Genomic DNA, 20921 nt, shown 5'->3' with positions numbered 1-20921 from the left:
TTTGTAATACTTTTAAATATAAAAAGTAATTTTCTACTATCAAACCGAAGGAACATGATTCAATAACATCTAAACAGCATACATGTAGTTAATTTGTAGTCTTCATAATTCTGATCAAAAATTATATTTTCAATGTATTTCTACCAACAAATGGCTTGTGATGAACGAAATGTATGTCTTCTTCCTATGAGCTTTTAAATGGACACTTTTTTGTTCCGTAGTAAAATGTATACACTGTAAGTTGACATTGTAAAGGTCAAATCGGGACAATCGAACTTTACTAGTGCAAGGAATCCTTAAGCAGTGTTTAGAGCACGAACGGGCATGTAAGATAAACCACTGATCTTCTGTCAGCTAGATGTACAGTTTAACACAGAAATAAATATGGAGTCATGACTGGTATTATTGAGCACGTCTGTTGCATAACCAACTTGACAGTTGACAAAACGCTTAAATGAGGTAAACGTTCATTACATTTGCATTTGGGTCTGACAGTTTTAGAAGTCTATTCTTCATTTTTTCTAACTGAAAAACATAAAGCTTTAGAAAATGTTTTGTTTTAATGTTTTTATGACGTATTTTAATAATTTATCGAGATAAACTAACTTTCAGAAGGTAATTTTAGCAGGGAAATAGCTACGGGAAACCGTAGAACAATATACAATTGTATGTTCTAAATTGGGATGTGGAAAAACCAATATGCTACTATAATAAGACCCTTATCACAACTTCAAAAATTTTCACGATAACCTACTTTATACTCTTCAAACAAGAAGGAGATGTTGTATACTTAACAAGAAAAGTAAGTTTATGATCATTTTATCTATTTTCGGTGCAAACTAAGGCAATGACAATACTTCAGAATAAAGTGATACAGTTGTTTTGCAAATTGGCAAACAAACAGTCATTTATTGTTATAGCAGCTAATATCATAGTTGATAGAAGCACATATGTAAGGCATCTTTAAGTTTTAACACGAATCTAAAACATGTATAATACCATTTAGTAGACTTAGCAGGTGAATGAAAAAACTATATTTTTCAAAATGTTTTCCATCAATGCTGAAATAATTGTGATTACGTTTTATCGCCAACAAATACATATGTCAGTTATAACATGTACGTGTATACCTTCACCGCGGTTAACATTTCATAATTGCAGAATGAAAATTGTTTCGTAGGGTTAAACTTTGAATGATTATAGATTATAGATGTTTAGAGCGTTTCACTTAGCAAAACCTATTTTTTACCCGACCTTTACTTAATTAAGACCATTTCCGTACTTGTTAAGTGTAATCATAAGCTTTTCTTGTAAATCATAGGCTTTTTATACTTAACGTCATTCTTAATTTCATCCCGTACGCAGCTGCACAACCTAAACTGAACGAGGTTTTACCTATTTTACAAAAGCTTTGACCAGAGAGAAATATATAAGATAAAGATACTTGACCTCAACAGTGTCTTTTGTGTATTTTAAAGCTTGTATTATGTTAATGTTATATATTTAAAATCATTTCCTTGTAAAGTGAACATAAAAGATCTTCTTGATAAAACCACTCGTCCAATTTCAAACTTGCAAGGATTGTCCCTTGGGTAAAGGCTATCTAAGTTGCTTATTGATGTCATGCAGAAATCTAAATGCCATGGCAACCAAAAGATATAATAACACGAACGTTAAATATATTTTCTAAAGAACCACAGGTCTAGCTATAGCTTAGATGTTTTGCATAATGTATTTTCTGGTGGACCTTTACCAAACTTATTCAAATTATAGCCCTGAAATCAAAGTTGGCCCCGCCCCTGGATATAATTTCCTAATATGTATTTAGTAAAAAAATTAAAATCTTCCTCAAAATTTTTAATGCAAGAGCTTCATAGATATTTAGCATGAAACATTATCTAGAAGACCTATACAAAATTGTTCAAGCTATAGGCCTGGGGTCAAAATTGCCAGACATGGGGACATGAGTTTTCTTTGTAAACATATAGTTGTTACTTTAAAATTCTTTATGTGTTTTCTTCTGAAAGTTCAATGGTTAGATCATAAAAGATATAGCATAAAAATACTGAGAAACATGGTCAAACTGCGACTCTAGCGCTAAATGTTGTTTTGCCCTTAAGAATTATGGGTTTGCCTTATACACAAACTTACAAATAATTTATATTTTCAATGTATTCCTACAAAACAAATTGCTTGTGATGAAAGAAAGTTATTTCTTCTTCTTATGAGCTTTTAACCGGTTTACAGACATTTTTTGTTCAGTAGTAAAACATTTACACTGTAAGTCGACATTGTACAGGTTAGATCGGGAAGCTCGAACCTTTCATAAACAATGCTTTAAGCACAAACTGGCATGTAAGAAAAAATATCAGTCTTATGTAGGCTGGATGTATAGTTTCTGAACAAAAACAAATCTGGATTGTGGATCAAGATCGTGACATCAACAATTCGATTGTGGACAAAACGTTTATAAATAATTTACGAATACATGTACTTAATTTTTTAATCATAATTGTTAAGCTGCCTATTCCTTGCTTTTGTTACTAAACAATAAAGGTTTTTTTCAATGTTTTACGATTTTACTTTTTATAATTTATCGTGATATACTTATTTTCATAAAAAATGTTAGCAGGGGAAAATATAAAATAAACAAAATAGCTCCGGGAAACCATAGAACGTACAATTGTATGTTCTAAATTGGGATTTGGTAAAACCCATTTGTTACTATTATAAGACCTTTATCACAGCAATTTCAAAACATTCATGATAACCTACTTTATTCTCTTAAAACAAAAAGGAGAATGTTGAATAGTTAACAAGAAAGGTAAGTTTATGATCATTTTATCTATTTTCGGTGCAAAATAAAGCAATGACAATACTTCAGAATATGCTTATTAAAGTTGCTTTTACATATTTTCAAACAAGCAGTCATTTATTTGTGTATGCAGCTGATATCATAGTTGATAGAAACACATATGTAAGGCATCGCGTTTACAAAAATCAAGAATACAATATCCTTGACTAAGCAGGTGAATGAAAAAAGATATAGTTTACACACTAAAAAATGTTTGAATGTTTTGAATGAAAAAAATATATTTTTCAAAATGAAATGTTTTCCATCAATGCCATCTCGATAACTCTGAAATGTTAGTGATTTAGTTTTATAGACAACAAATATATTTGTCAGTTATAACATGTACCCGTATACCTTCAAAATGGTTTGCATATCATAATTGCAGAATGAAAACTGTTTTGCATGGTTAAACTTTGCATGCTTATAGATTATAGATGTTTAGAGCGTTTAACTTAACACAACCTATTTCTACCCGACCTTTACTTAATAACGACCATTTCCTTACTTAATTAAGTGACCATTGGCCAGCAAATCATAAGCTTTTTTGTAAATCATAGGCTTTTTGTACTTACTTTTTAATTGTTAATTACATATTTCCCGATTGTCCAAACCTATACTGGACGAGGTTTTACCAATTCTGCAAAGGCTATGGCCAGTGTGAATATATAAGATAAGATACTTGACCTTAACAGTGTCTTTTGTGTTATTTTGTGGTTTAAATTATGTCAATGTTATATCTAAAATCACCGTCTTTGTATAGTGGACATACAAGAACCACAGGCCTATGACTTAGATGTTTTGCAAGGGGTATTTTCTAGTGGACCTCTACCAAAGTTATTCAAATAAAGCCCTCAAATCAAAATTGGTCCCGCCCAGGGTTATGTTTGCCTAATATGTATTTAGTAAAAGTTTTAAAAATCTTCCCCAAAATGTCCAATAAGCAGGTCTTAATTTCAACATTCATGAATGTCTTTTCCCCCTAAACGTTTTTCAGCAATCTTATTTAACCATGCATTTAATCAATTATTAGCATCTAAATAAAGCTTAATAATATAAAACATATGGGAGAATAACTGTGACAATATAATTTGTTTTTGACATAAGAAAAATGTCTTACATTTAGAATCTTCTGATATTAATTAATTCAATATAAGTTTGATGAAACACAGAAGAACCATGCATGCCTATTTTTGACACTGCTTTAACAGAGATGTATTTCCTGTAACTTAAACGTAACTCATGTAACAAGATGTAAAAGCCATTTTTATACTATGATATACTATGCTTATCCTTGAGCAACATAATTTTATCACAAAAATTCTTACTGAAAAGGTCTAATTTGAATAACAGAATGAGTATACTATATATGGGAAGCTGCGTTCCCTATTACAGGCCAAGTAAAATTGGTCTTTTCATTAAAGAACTGCCATCTTTTTAATTACACTATATATTCATATTGTGTCTACCTTTAGTGTGTGTACAGTTTTAAACATAAAATGTCTACTTGGTGTGAAGTAACAACATGTTATATTTACATAGTTACTGTGTAGCAATCATAAATATTCTCTTATATCAAATTTGAGGATAGTATATCTTTAAAGTAGGTCCTTATGAGATGACAATCAAACAACACATAATAGCGTTCAGATAATAATAATCTTAAGATAAAATAAAATGGAATTCAATAAAAGTGTGATAACATAAGGAAGTACCAAGCATGCTAACTTTTTGACACTGCTGTAACAGAAGTGTCTTTCGTGTTACATTACTGTCACTCATGTAACAGCACATAAAATTTGATTTTAATTTTTAATTACTAAGGTTTTAATAGATGGTAATGAAGTAACAATGAATCACTTTAAGAAGATATTTAATTATTTTATGCTTTTCATTGGATTACTGATTTATTCGTGAAAATTATATTTGGTAATTTCACAGTGAAAATTATCAAAATATAGTTTCACTCTTTTCAATGACGAAACTACTTTTTTAAGATTTTCCCTATGTGATACCTCAATTTTATTTTTGCTGACAATTCTGACAATGTCAGGCTGTTTAAAGAAAAAGCAAAGCTGAAATTGATAAATAACTTAAATGTCAAAAGTAATAAAAAGAAGAAAACTTACTTCTATTCATTCAAATTCCAATCACCAAATTTCGTCCCTAAATTTTTTGTTTCATTTTTACAGTCTGAAAAATACATTCCTTCCCCATGCAAAACTGCTCTTGATGACATTTGGGCATATTAAAGTATCCTATGAGCAATAACTGCCGTATGCTTTATGAAAAATTGAAAAGCATTGACAGCCATCACTCGAAGAATAAGTAAAACAACCCAGCGTTCTTGAGCAAGCTTCCAAGTTTTCCATTTTCCTAGCTCCTTTTCTGAATGTTTACACATCTGTCAACACTAATTTTTTGTCTGTTACAATCCTCAAATAAGTTTTCTTTCTTTTAAAAAGGTGTATGACTAACAAATCCAAATTATATCCCTCTGAATCTTACACAATTATTTTCCTCCCATGAAATACACAACTTTAAAAAATGGCTGCCGTTTACAATTTACAAAGCCAGGTCTAATATAAATTCGCAGTAAGTAACAGAAATATGGATGGATGGTTGGACTTTTTCTCCTACAAGAATTGTTTGTTTTTATTATTAAATAAAGCGATCATTCAAAATTTTTTAATAAAATGAATAAATATCACCGTCATTTAACGTTGATTGGCGGACTTATTTTTCAGCTCAAGACTTCTTGTTTTTAATGAGAAATTCCGACTAAATGGGGCTCTCAATTGGGGAAACAGTTTTAATATTAACGTTAAATTATGGAAATTTCGTTTTAACTTGTTTGTAAGCATAAAATAAAAAGAAAATTTGGCTGTTTGTTGTGTAAGATGTCATTTTATTTCATCTCGTGAACTTTAAAAACAGTATTCTTACTCGTGGCTACGCCGAAATAACATTTCATCTTACACACAAACAAACAAATATCCTCTATATATTAAGATAAAATAAAATGACATTAAATGCACTAAATTTATAACAATAGAAACTGCAATATTCTAAATATTTACATTTTGAAAAATCAAATATATTCTATCTTTGTTATATGAGTTAATTATGCTTTGGAAAGGATGATACAAAACCTGTTGATTGATTTATTATTATTATGAGTAGACACAATATCCACTATCTAGCTGTTAAATATGAAAGAGGTACAGGATTGACATGAGAGAAGTAGTAAGGTCATAATCAATGCTCTTATGGCAAAATAAAGACATATTAAGCTTGCCAAAATAAGTTTTCATCATTGGTAAATATCTCTTATCAACCCCAATAAAACATCAAAAGATAAAAATTATTCAAACTGAAAATGCTGTGACAATACTCTAACACATAACATTTTATATGATCTAAATATGATCTATTTATTTATTTAACGGCGTAAGCTTGTTTCCTTATAAGGCTTTACTTTTGAGCGTGTTTTTTAATCTTTACCTATACATAAAATAATTATTGACTTTATGATATGATCTTCACCTGCAGAAAATCATATTGACATCGTATATCGCCTCGGTCAATATGCCGGTGAATTTCACATCATATTCAATGGATCATTAGTCAATAATTGTATAATATTACCTAACCTCAAAATGCATTCATCTTCATAGTTATAAAAATAACACATAAAGGAGCGTTTTATCATATTCTCAAAATATTTTAACATGATCATTTTGTTTACATTATCCGGTGATTAATCGTGTTATCTTAAATATCCTTCCAAAATGCCTATAACAGCTTTTTATATTTTAGGTGAACAATAAAAAAAAGTTTTTTCTTTTACCTGTATTCAATAAAAGATAACTATGGATGTTTTTTTCTGTTTTTTTTTTCTTTTTTTTTTTTTTTTTTTTTTTTTAAAACAACCAGTAAATGCTTTTTTAGTGTTTTTAGTATTGTTCTGTCTCTGTTATATTTTTATATGTTCATTTTTAAAGCATTGTCTAACTTTTAAAGCACTAAAGCATGAAATTAAAACTACTTTCTCAAATTCTTCCTTGGTTGATTAGTATTTCTTATGTTTCAGGACGAAATGACGGACAAATATTATCGACTAGTGACCATTTTGGTTAATATATGTCCTGATCCTCTGCGGGAGTTATTTCTGAAACAGGCAGCCGCAGACCCTAATCTCCAAACACCATACACTACATTAGATGCTTATTTAGCGTTCAGGAGAAAGGATATCAATAAACTTACCCAAAAGCCAAAATGTGTTCTACGAAAGGATCAATTTTATTTGTTGTTCCCACCTGCAGGTCAAGGTCAAACAGATATCATCGCGTGGGATGTGACATTATTAACTGCTCTGTTGAAAAACATTTTTAACTTAGCCCAAAATGATCTTGTGTGTATCGAAAATATCAGGACAATCAGAAATGATCTCCAACATATCGCAGGTACGTGTAAAATAACTGAACAAGAATTTAAGAATAAATACAAAAACTTAGCTGTGAACATTGTAAACTTAGCATTATCTGTTAAAGGTCAATCTTATGCAGACAAGATTGAACAAGATATTAAAGAGGTAGAAAGTTCTATATTAACAGATCTAGGAGAAGTGCTAAGGTCATGGTACATGAGCAAAATCGTAAAATTGGAAGCAAAGATAGAACACCTTAAGGATCAGATAGATGAAATAAAACAAGATACAGGCCAAACCATGAAAACTTTAAAGAAAACCACTGTCAAGCGAACACGAGCCGGAGGTAAAATGTCGAAACGCTTCAAAACTGTTGATCATATACTTGAAAATATGAGAGGTAAGCCTTCTTATGAATTTCAAAGTTTTTTCAAAAAGTTAATGGCATTATAATTTGGTGGTCGTTTAAAACACCAATATACGTTTTGAGGCAATATCTGACAGTAAATGTTTATACTTGTTATTGAAGAATTTTATACCCTAAGGTTTCCACCAATAAAACAGTGTTCATATGATTATTATCGATACATTATGAATTAACATTTTCTTGTATAATTGACATTATGTTTTCAAATAGAAGACTTTGCGTCTTTACTAACCAACAAACTTGACAGCGACTTTTCACCTCCGCCAGAAAGTGCAAAAATCATTGCAGAAATCGACGATAATCACCTAGTGGTCGTGTCAGGATACGGCAAAGGTCTGTATCTACAAGCGGCACTTTATGCTATAAATAGCAAGGGATATGAAGAGGACGATTGCATCCTATGTTCAAGTCCCACAGACTGGCGTCATATCGGTAAGGAAGATGCCAAGTTAGTTGTGTTCCTTCACCCATTTGGCAAGAGTACATTTGATTTACAGAAAGCAAAAGACTTTCATTCAATTGTGGATAGTATTGTTGAAACAACTTCCTTTAGCGACAATGATGATGTGCTAGATGTTGTTATAATAATGGACAAATCAATTTTAGAAGAATGGAAAAGTTATTTTAATCATGATATGATGGATCAACCAATCGTTGTCTACAAACCAACCACTGAAGACTCACCTGTGGACCTTATTGAAGGTACACGTATTTAGTAACGCTAATTCATTTTATTGATTACAAATACAAACATGTTTTAAGGGCATCTGTATCTGACTACTTACTTATGACAAAATATTTTACTTATTTGTAGTAAGTCAGCTATTTGTTATGTGTGTCATTTCGTTTTTTAAACATCAAGATCTGGATCCACAACATACTCCTTTAGAATACATGGTCCTTATCCTAAACTTTAAAATAAGCCTTCGATGTGGGATAAGAATACAATATATGATACGATCTTTTATATTTCATTTTCAGGTGAGAGCAATATGTCAAAGGTTGAAGCAGATCCACACTATAAAAACTTACTTGGTATGCATAATTCAGTTTTTAATAACATAAAAAGGGGCAAGTTTATCTAACAAATTATTCGATAAAGCATCATTTTTTACATGTAAATACACAAAATTTAATATATATTCTAGATACTTCTAATAATGTTTGAACAAGTAAAGTCAGAAGTTGTTAAAAACTCCGGTAGTTTTATAATCAAATAATAATTCTCATTTTCCATCTTGCAGTTCAATCAATTGCCTACAATAAACATCATAGAGCATGGATGGCAGACGACAGCATCCGGGAAAACGCGTTGGAAGGATTCCGCTCTAAGAAGGTAATCGTCATTTCCGGTCCACGTTGCAGTGGAAAAACGACGCTTGCTCTCTCTCTACTGACGTCATATCAAGATGGTCACTACCTCATACTAACAGAACCGGATGATCTCAGTTGTGTCAGATTTGGTGTTACCTGTGTTGTTATCATCGAAGATCTTGGGGGAAAGTACTCGTTCGAAAAGTCCGTCATTCAAAAGTGGTTGCGGAAATTTGATATGCTCTACTCGGCAGTCAAAGATGGAAAATTAAACGTGATCATCACATGTCTAACAGACCGGTTGCTATCATGCGTTCACGATTCAAAGCATCCAATGCTTGAAACTGTCATTGAATTACCGAAAGATTGTTCTGTTGAAATCAAGAAAGAGTCATCGACAGGTTCGTATGAAATGTTATACCATCTACCAGTATAATATTTAATCTTAAATTTTCCGAATATTTGTTTCAATATTGATTCTTAAATTTTGGTAATTATTCATTTATGATTTACGTTTGCTGGCTTTAGATATATATCTACATATAAATGTATTTAAAAGAAGATCTTATTCTTGTTTGCATAAAGGGAAAATAATTATCTCATATATGTTTTCAGATGGTAATTCTGTAGTGTACGCTGGAATAAGGTAAATCCTCTTTTGTTCGGTTTGTTCTTTTCCAGGTGATACTTAATTGTCTTTGTTTGTTTTAAGATAATTGATATTGTGTTACAAGCAGATTTTTTATAGTGATACCTTGTTTTTATTATTTATTGTTATTTTGTATTCTAAGTAAAATCTGGGACAAATAAGGTTATGTTTGTCCCAGGTAAAACATCTTTTGATTTTACATTAAAACAACAAAAAAGATATAAACATACGAGGGATGTTACAATATGATAATACTTTATCTTAAATTTCTATATATGTGACAATATTTATACGCTCGAATAAAGCACACATTTCAGCCAGAAATGGAACATAAAATGTGCATTATTCAGTTGGATTGAGATTTTCTATGCTCATTAAAAGGTATTTGTCACTTAAAAAAAATGCGCATAAAAATGAAAATATGAACGTATACGTCACATGTGCTTTTTAATTGAATAAAACCGTTTTCAATAATATTGTTTATTAAAAATATGGTGATGCTGCTGCTGCTGCTGCTTCTGATCATTTTAATCATGATGATCATGATGATAAGATAATGATAATGGTAATGATGATATTGTGGCGAAGGAGATAGCATATATATCTAAAAAGTATAATAATAAAATATAACACCGATTTTTCAAATGTTGTAAAAAAAGAAATATTTCACCGAAGTTTTAAAAAGTGTAAGTGCTATATAGCTAAATGTTTAAAACACTGATATTGAGCTTCCTAGTCGTTAAATCTGTACTTTATTTCTCTGATCAGTTATTTCATAAATAATTCCGTTTTAACATACAATGTTATTCCTTAACTTTGCATGAAAAGAAATTGTTATGTTTGCTGTAAATGACATACTTTTCTCCTTTTTTGTCATTTGAAAAATCATTCGTAAAACAATATGCCGCAATTATTTTGAACATCTGAAGTCGTCTTCGGTGAAAGAAGTCTTAATATTAAGTTATTTTTGTCATACGACATTTAATAAAGATACAAATTGTATGTACATGTATATCATCATTTTACGATTTAATCATTTCACAATGTGAAAAAGAAAGGAATTTGAGTAAAGGAAGGTTCAATATTGAATTTATTGAAAGAGTAAAATAAAAGTTTCCTACACATCTGTTTTCTAGTGATTACACCGGTGCTTTATAATTTTATCTTACACCAGACCTGTGTACATAAAGCTGAGTGCTTTAAAATGATGTCATTCTCTCTTTTTTTTGAATGAATGGCGTGCTAAGGATGAGGTTATTTCGTCGTTAATATTCAAACACTGCTATAAATAATAGATAGAGCATCGAGAAACGAAGCTTATGATTAGTCAGATTGCCGAGTGTTTTGATGTTCTTTCTCTATTGTTTCATACCTGAGCGACCATTTGGATTTTACTTTTCTATCGTTATCCCTTTCCTTATCAACACAATAAGTAAATTCAAGAAAAATTAGCCTATCAAAAAACATACATTTTTCATATCCCCAACAGACAGTGCTTAACTGGAGTGCAGGTACACAACATGCAAGTAATCACTGGATGTCGTAATAGATTGGTAACCGCCACCGTGGTCAAGGGGTCAGAGTCGATGACTTCTCATCCAGTTATCTCTCTGGCGTGGGTTCGCTCCCCGGGAGATGCTTTGGTAGTTTAGCGCGGAGGAAGGTAGTCTAGTACTGGTGTTTCTCTCCAGGAACGATGGTTAGGAAAGTAACCTTCTATATGACTGAAATACTGTTGGGAAAAGGCGTAAAATGAAACAAACAAACAAACGTAATAGATTGGAGTGCACTAATAACTAATATCTGCACTCCAGTTAATATTTCATAATATTCACACTGGCCATAGCTTTAGCAGTTCTAAGCAGTTTGTCCATCGCAGCAACGGTGGAATATTCGTCGCAGAAGCGGAGGATAAAAAATGGCCAAGTATAAAGAAACTCTATAGAAAAGTTTCAATTTTGCCTATATGTCTAAAGTCCTTTAGTACGATTTTCTTGAAATATTTCTGCACATCTAGAGGCATACACCTTTATCGAGTTACACGAATGTATTAAATGTTTATCAATGTTATAGTAAAAAATAAACAATTAAAATATAAAAATACCCAACAGATGAATGAGACCAACGATTTACATTGAAATACATATCAAAAGAGACGTCGGACTTCATATCATTCACCATAAAAATAATGATGATGCTGTTGAAAGTGATCAAATCAAGCTGATTTTGATAAGATAATTAATTAAAAATTTCTATAATAAATGTGATGATAATAATAAATTTAAAATGGAAGTTATGATTATGATGATGAAAGAGATAATAATTATGATATTGATGATAATGATAGGAGTAATAATGATCTAATGTTGATGATGAGTGTAATGATTAAAATGATTATGCAGATGATTATTATTTTAATAATGATAATGCTGGTATGCAGGTGTGAATGATCCTGATTATGATGATGAAGAAGATGATGATGATAATAGTATTCTAATGATGATAATAATTGCAGTAATGATGATTACGGAAGCAATGGTAATTACGGTTTCGATGAAGATTGTGGTGATAACAATTTTGATGACAATGAATGTGATTTTAAAGTGATGAATATTAAGGTCATTATCATATCAATATAAAGAGGCGTTATGATAATTTTATAAGGAAGAGGCATATGATTATGATGATGATGATGATGTTCATCATCATGATCACCATTATAATCATCATAATTTGAATAATGATGGACGTGATGATGTTTTTAATGATGATGTTGATGACGATGATGGTTTAGGTGATGATTTCAATGATAATAGTGATGAATATAATGATGACGACAACGTTGATTTAAGAAAGTTCATGACGTGGAGCTTTATTGATCAACAGCGGTATCATTTTTTTATTGTTATATTGTCAAAAACACGTCCGAGAGCTTTATTCGGTGATAACGAATAAAGCTCTTGGATGGCGTTATGTACAGCGCCGCGTTAAAGGCTCTCTTGGAGCTATTTTAGTCAAGAGCTAAATACAGCGTACGGTAAAAGGCCTCAAAGAAAATTAAATATTGACAACATATGACAACATTTGTCAATAATACTGTGTTATACTTGTATTATTATTATATTTCAGTACGATCACATCATCCTATAACAGAGTAAAGAAGATCCAAACGCATACAATTAAATCTCCTGAAAATGTGACAATTTACAGGACGACAGAATGGTGTCAACATCCAGATGGGTCATTTCTCTATTTAGCCAACATACGAGTATCATCAGTTGATGATGATGAAGATGATTCCATCTATACATCTCAGATATATAAAACTGTTATTATTCATATCAGTTCAGACTTTGAATACCAGTGTTACTACAATACTGATATAGAAGAAGACTGGTATTATAAAAAACATATCTGTTGTACTGATACTGGGGATGTGTTGATTTATGTGGTTAATCAAATAAGATTGTACAGAATTTCAAGCGGAAAACTTCAATTCATCAAATCTACAAATATGGAGTTTTCCTGCTCAAGTATTTCCTACTTCAAGAATAAGATTTACTGTTTTACTGATGAGGAATCATTAATTCTAGATACAAATCTAGATATAAAGAGAAGAGTAGAACTTATGGGAATTGGTGTCGACAATATTTTACCATGTTCATTACAAAAGTACATTAGTATTTTTGATTTTCTCAATAAATGTATCATATGTGAGGATTCCAGACTTAAGCAACTTAAATATTTAAGAAAGGAAGGATTTCTACCTATGTGTATGTGCGCTGCTACTGAGGATAGCGTATTTGTATTTGGGAGACAGACTGGGGTCTTCAAAATTGTACAGGTGAACACTGACATGACCCTGCTCTCAGAAATATGTATAGAAAGAAATGAGTTGGACCATATTGATCTGTGTTATGAACATAAAATAGTGTTTGACAAAGATAATTCCAGATTAGTCATAACATCAATTGGTGACGATGACGAATTCGTAATGTTTCATACAATATACTTAGAGTGAACTGATTATATACCAGTGTTCCATGTATATTTTTTCTCCAACATAGACAGTCTATGCAGTTTCACTGTACTTACCTGCTTTATTCATATTCATAAACAAAACGATGATTTTAATTTCCTCATATTTTATACTTCAGTAAAATGTTTTCTTTTTCAAACATGCTATAGGAAAACTGTGAAGAAAAATTATTTCATAATCTATAGATTACTTTATATTTTACAATTTATTAAAGTCAAATTATCTCAACAAATAAATGGTGTGTAAAACTGGATAAATCATACTATAGTCTGTCCCACCACTTTTAGAAAAAATATGTTTTATTCAATATAATAGTAAACACTTCTAGCTTTGTAACCCTTGAGTCAGTATCTCTGGGCAGGTTTTCACTTTGTTTTTCAAAAAGAACATAAAATTATAAAATTGTTAACTTATTTTTTAAAATTACTTTTTGTTTGTTTTAGATAAAGAATATATCGTTAACACTAGTTATAATCCAGAAACATATATTTTCTACAAGTTCCTCAATAATACGGTTGTATGTGTGCCAGTTGTCGTTACAGACGGGTCAGTCATAAATGATCATATACCTAAATGTTTGTTTTTAAAGAACTCAACTGAGGTCAAACACATAAGATTTTAATTTCCTACACTGGTCAAAAAGAGATTTGTAAAAAAAAATCAGAAATATACTTTGAAATTAATTGGAAATTATAGCCCGATTTGAGTGAAAGGCGTTGCAGTATTGGTGTATACATTGATGTTTACGGTCATTTTTTCATAATATTTAATTAGAATAATTATCCTAGAAAATGATCTGAAGTTAACACATTCAAAATTTATTGATCTACACATATCAAATTAAATATTAATCTCTAAAGATTATTTCTAGTCCCATCATGTCATAAAAGACTCAGTGGAGTCCCGTTAATGCACACAATTTTTTATATTGTTCATATTCTATGCATACATGTCAATTTATCTTTAAAGGGAATTTTCAAGTAATTATGTTTACAAATATAATACTAGAAAACTTGCTTAATGAATTCTTTGAAAGTATGTTTTTTACATACCGTGATTCTTGAGCTCACCTGTCACAAAGAGACAAGGTGATCTTTTGTCATCGCTTTTCGTCCGGCATCTGTCCGTCCGTCGTCCATTAAATTTTACTTTAAACGACATCTCCTCATAAACCACTGAGCAAATTTCATTCAAATTTCACAAGAATGTTCCTTTGGTGGTCAACTTTGAAAATTGTTCAAAAAATTTAATTCCATATAGAATTCTGGTTGCCATGGCAACTGAAAGGAAAGAACTTTAAAAAAATCTTTTTAAAAAACCCTTAAGAGCTAGAGCATAGATATTTTGCAGTAATCATCTTCTAGTGAGTGTCTTCTAAGTTTGTTTAAATAAAAGCACTGAGGTCAAAATTAGTCCCGCACATTGGGAGGTCATGGGTTTTCCCATATGTCAATTGTAAAACTTAAAAAATCTTCTTTAAAAAATCTCAAAAAGCTAGAGCTTAGATATTTTGCATGAAACATCTTCTTTGCTTGTCTACCAAGTTTCTTCAAATAAAAGCCCTGGGGTCAAAATTGGTCCTGCCCCGGGGGTCATTGAATGTCCATATATGTCTAATGTAAAAACTTTTGAAAAATATTCTTTTGAAAACCCCAAAGAGCTAGAGCTAAGATATTAAGCATGAAACATTTTCTAATGAGTGTCTACCAATGTTGTTCAAATAAAAGCTCTTGGGTCAAAATTGGCCCCGGCCCGGGGGGAGGGCGATTGATTTTCCTTATATGTATATAGACCTTTTTACGACGCGGTCGGATGCTATAAAAATTGACTGGAAGTGGTAGTTTTTCGCGCATGCGCAATTTGCGTAGGGCAAAAGAGCCTTGCCCTACATAGAAATGTAGTATAAATTCATAGACAATTCGGAGTTAGTTTAAGGTAAAAATTAGAAAATCATATAAAATAGCTTTTAACAGAACACAAAAGATGTCTTCATAGCTTTATGGACAAGATTGGCTAAAAGGGTACGGAAAGACGATTTTTTGAGAATTCCCCCTTACGATCACGACCCTGACATTGAAATTATTGTTGTAAAAAATGTTGAAATATATATATTAGCAAATAAGGAAGTCAATTTAATTGTTGTTGAAATATAAACAACATATAAAATTTATCTTATTATAACATATAATATATAACATTTAAAATCGAGGTTAATTATCAATCTGAAAAAAAGTCGGAACACGTGTTATAATGCGTTTTAGTTTTCAATTTAGCTAATTTAATCCTTTATCCGACTTGACTGAGATGCCAAACAAAAAAATTTAAGTCACATAATTATATATTCAAATAATTTTTTAAACTCTTGAGAAGTTAAGATGAGTGGTGGAATAACACACATTTTGTCCGGTTCCTTGTAACACATGGAAATGCACGTCACGTACACTATTTGTCACATCACAAAATCAATAAACATTGATGAGATTGGTATAAATGAAAGTTACTTAAATTACGATTAATCATTTTCATAGTTTTAAGAAATTAATATGTCATGTTACTAAAACGACCCGGTTGAATGATAAACTAGCTGGCAAATAACAACCGGTCACGAGTCAACTTGTTTGACACTTACCGCCTTGCCAATCCACTTTCAAAGGAATATTATGTTATACATGGGTAATAATATGTGATCTTTAACACCCTGCTGTTTTAATTTAAATTACTGATGAAAAAGTCACCTAATGATACCTTGAATAGAGGACTTTTGTCCGCTAATTTTGTGTACCTGTTATAAATATCAATTCACGTTTTAAGTACTTACCACCTCTTTTTATCCCAAACTTTCTTTTATCTGGGTAACATAACTTGAAATCACGCCTTTTAAAGCCTTAAAGTACACTAGAATGTAATCTTTCTTTATTGAGCTTTGGCCTTACGCAGAATGCGCATGCGTTAAAATGCAACATACGTTGCTATAGAAAAATCGTACTGTAAAAAGTCTATAGTAAAAAAAAAATATTTAAAAAAAACCCAGAGAGCTAGAGCTTAGATATTAAACATGATACATTTTCTAGTGAGAGTCTAGATTTTCATGGAGTAAATCTTTTTTAAAACACCCAAAGAGCCAGAGCTTAGACATTTGGCATGAAACATCTTCTAGTGGGTGTCTACAAAGAATGTTCAAATAAAAGCCCTGGGGTCAACTATGGGAGCCATTGATTATTCTTATATATACACATCTTTTAGAACTGTTCTTTTCCCTAAGCAATGGTAACCAGTAATCTTTTTACACATGCACTAATTCAGATACAAATATGAACTTTGTGATATCAGTTTTAGATTTTATATTCTGCTTTTGTTTATAGATTACAATAATACTAATATATGTTCCTTGTCATGGAGAGTTTTATAAACAGGTGAGCGATTTTAAGGCCATCATGGCCCTTTTGTTTTTTCTTCGAAACATTTCATATTAAAAACACATACTTGGGACCTAAATATTGATGTTAAAATAGATTACTATTGACATAAAGCTTTTAAATACTCTAGATGTCAAAATATGATAAACAAGATCAACAAGGAAAGGCGGCGTTCAATGAACGCAACCCCCATATGACCCAGCAACCAACGGCAAGGAGCCCAGGCGGACCCCGAACAAAAACAGGACAGGGCAAAGACAGAGCACGGACAGGTTTATCATTAAATGATAAATAATTTGGAACTGATTAGGAATTCAAAGAAAATAATAATAGGCCCACAAAGGGGAAGTGGACAGGAGACCGGGGGAAGGGGGGGGGGGTAATTAAAGAAATAAAAACTAGAGGCAATGGGGAAGATACTTACCGTAGACGAGAAAACAACAAGGGACACAAGCAAAAGTGTCACCAAAACAGTATGAAACAACATAGACATACATCTGAGGAACACAGTGGGGCGCCGCCTTGGAACGGTCAGCAGCATAATAATGACTGCTGGGGAGTTTAAACCGGTTAAACCTACTTACTTACAACTACATATCCTGGAACTCTTTTGTGAACTTTTGAATTGTTTGATAACTAATCAGCTGTTATCCAATCCCAAATCTGAAATCATTTTAGCTGTTGGTTTAAACGAAATATTTCAATTAATTTTATACAGTTTCAAACAGAAAATGATTATTATTATGCAATGTGTTGCCATAGAAATATGTGGCTAATAAAAGACAAGGAACCACTTATGAGGTTCAGATGAATTCTTACTTCAATAAACTTATATTCAAACTGTAAAATTTGAATAAATTGTTTATTTGATAATTCCAGGTATGTGATTGTCGTCATTTATTATAAAAAATAATTTGTTAAAAGTAATGTAATTTTCATATCTACGTCTCACTAAACATGTAAATATGTAGTCTACATTAATTATGTACATGTTGTTTTTATAAATATCATACTATGTTTTGTTGTTAAACAATTGTATTTCCAATTTTTATCATCCAAATACTTTATAACTGTACTTATTGTTTATGCATTTATTCATTTTGTAAATACTTAAGTGATATTCATTTATTAATACTTAATATTCATAAAAAGGCGTATGTACCTATTTTATGAAATAAATGATAATTATTATCAAGTGATAATACAGACTATTAAACTGAGTAACTGTTTAAAGATGCAAATTAGATTTACATTTTAAAAAGCTGTTTGACATTGTTTTTGTGAAATAAATGTTTGTACATATTAATTCCCATTTTTGACCTTATCTCACACAGAAAGCGAGTAATTAACTTTGTATCTTAATGTAAATAGATTTAAGCTAATATTCCCAATTAAATGAAAAATGTATAACTTTATAAGTTTGTTTAAATATGATAGATGACTTTATACTTCAATAAACTTATGTTCAAACTGCTTATTGTATAATCCAGAATAAAACCAGTTTATTTTCAGTAATACTATTCAAGTTCACGGGTTAGGGTACAATATTCGAAAGACGTTTTTTTAATCACTCTAAGTATATTGATGTTATGACAATGAATTTCTTGACAACCTGTATTGAATTTATCTTAGTGTGTGTATTGTAAGCATCATGTTTTGAAATATTTTTCACTTTTTTAGTATAGCATACAGATATACATGGCACATAGTCCCTGTGTTTATTTTATCACAAGCTCATGAATGGATAATTTTACAGAGTGAACATATTAGCGGGTTATTCATAAATAAACCAAACAAGTTTTGTGTATTACAATTGTATTGCAGAGCGTTACACATGTTATTTTAACATTTGATAAAACACAAGAGCACAAATAATCGTAAAAATACCCATTAAACGAGTATAAATGATAAATTATAACATATACATAAAATGTTTATATTAACGTAAGATTAACCAACAATAGATTAAAAATTCATAGAGTTTTTGTAACAGAATATACAAAACGAGCATACTTCGATTTAAAATTCATTTTATATTATAAACTATTATTTCGGATATGTCATCAATATTTAAAAATGGATTATTCAAATAAAAACCATGTGTTTACTTTTGTTTTCTATTATGATTTAGCAAAGTACCTTCATTTGAAACAAGAATTAAACCCCAGCACGTTATTACTCTGGTCAAATTTTAAGCGCTAAAAATTATAAGAACTAATAAAAAAAGCCCTTGAATTATGTAAGCGAACTAAATTAATTAAAAATACTGTCAATGTAGCAGTTTTTATGTCGAACTACATGATTATCTAAAATTAGCTTCCATCAAATACTTTAATAATCTGGACAAATACATAACTTTTAGTCAGTTCAAGATATACAGTCATATGGATAAATGGTATTATGGCAGTAAATTTATAGTCAAGAACAACAATAGGTAGGTGCCTCTTTGAAAAACAAATCATTTACATTTCGTGCCTCTTTGAAAAACAAATCATTTACATTTCACATCATCGTTGGATACAGAAATAAAGTTTATCGTCCTTCTAATGATTACAGTTTGTAAAACTTATAAGATATGATCTTGGTCTCGTAAAGGTTTCGTTTACTGTTAATATCAAAATTTTATGAAACTGAACTTTAGCATTTTCATCAAACTTAGCATTGTTAATACGCCATTGGTGTTAAAACTTCAAATTTAAATGTACTATATAGAAATCGTTCACAAGTTTGTGCTATAAATATGCTAAAATGTCATAAATATAAAGTCTTAACAAAATAAAAAGGTTGTGATTTAAATCTAAAGTTTAAAAAAATTAAATATCATATTTAGTGTACTCATACATCTTTAGATACATCGCACTTACACTTCTAAGAAGAAATAAAAGTACTATGCATACAGTGATAAAACATCTGATTGGCATGATCTTAAAATTAACATTCTATAACTTCTTATTAAATAAATATTTAGGCCAGTAGTAGAACAAAAATTTTATTCCATTTCAGATTTGACTTCTTTGTTATCAAAATTATTAGAATACTTATTTGCTTTGAAAGGTTCAGCTACATTTGGCACACTTTAATTATCACAGACAGAATCTTCCACATGTTTGCAAGTATTTTGAATTTCTTCGCCATTCGAACAATCATTAACAGTGTGATCAGCACTGGGAATTTTGTTCCGTAAAATGTCAAAGTTTGTATTTATTTCATCGTCAATAGTATCCTTAATTTCATTTTGTCGTTTTTCTGACACTATTTTGCTTGTTACTGTGTCAATAAAATGTTTAGTTACAGGATCACTAGATAATATTTCTTCCTTAGAAACACTTGTATCAAAGCTTTCACTATCACAATCCTTCTGTTGGAACTCAGAATAGTTTAACTGTTTTTCCGATAAAGTTACATTGTCTGCAATACATTCTGTACTTTCATTTGTTAATGTTTCCCTGGACATTTCAGTACTGTTTGAAAGACTATCTTCATATAGTTTTGAAACAGTGCTACTTACATTCCCATCCTTGCCTAAAACATTATCAGTAGGTTGTTTTACAACAGGGTCAAATTGTTTTATTGCAGTGGTACTTGAAATTATGTCATTGTTACAATCAACGTCATTGCACAGTTCTTTCATTTTAACAGTATCACTCAGCACACTTACTTTATTTTTTAACAGCAGAATCGCCTTGTATTTCTAGATTATCACAACATGTTTTTTTTTGTTTCACTGATGCGTCGCGTTTCCACGTCTAAATTCAAAATTTCTGTTAAAATCATCACATTTTTATCAACTGGTTGT

The 20921-nt window shown here is 30.6% G+C and overlaps 1 protein-coding gene across 1 annotated transcript; it reads left to right on the top strand.

Annotated features, from left to right (window-relative positions):
- Positions 1-690: 690 nt before the first annotated feature.
- On the top strand, positions 691-20764 carry LOC132736991 (uncharacterized). The gene is made up of 7 exons (XM_060724221.1): positions 691-802; positions 6945-7680; positions 7918-8409; positions 8689-8742; positions 8952-9422; positions 9637-9667; positions 12800-20764. The coding sequence occupies exons 2-7, from the start codon at positions 6951-6953 to the stop codon at positions 13689-13691; spliced, it is 2670 nt and encodes an 889-aa protein (XP_060580204.1). The 5' UTR covers positions 691-802; positions 6945-6950; the 3' UTR covers positions 13692-20764.
- Positions 20765-20921: the final 157 nt, after the last annotated feature.

This window comes from Ruditapes philippinarum, unplaced genomic scaffold (assembly GCF_026571515.1).
Source record: "Ruditapes philippinarum isolate M1 unplaced genomic scaffold, ASM2657151v2 ctg3556_1_1_1_1, whole genome shotgun sequence".
Lineage (NCBI taxonomy): Eukaryota > Metazoa > Mollusca > Bivalvia > Venerida > Veneridae > Ruditapes > Ruditapes philippinarum.
Note: the sequence above shows the minus strand (reverse complement) of the source record. Positions and strands in the feature narration are given on the sequence as shown.

What these genes read in the sequence shown, in the direction of transcription:
- LOC132736991 (XM_060724221.1), top strand. Translation starts at nt 6,951, where the DNA reads ATGACGGACAAATATTATCGACTAGTGACCATTTTGGTTAATATATGT. An exon ending in TATACTTGAAAATATGAGAG is followed by an intron (nt 7,681 to 7,917) that starts GTAAGCCTTCTT and finishes GTTTTCAAATAG; the next exon opens with AAGACTTTGCGTCTTTACTA. An exon ending in CAAGAAAGAGTCATCGACAG is followed by an intron (nt 9,423 to 9,636) that starts GTTCGTATGAAA and finishes ATATGTTTTCAG; the next exon opens with ATGGTAATTCTGTAGTGTAC.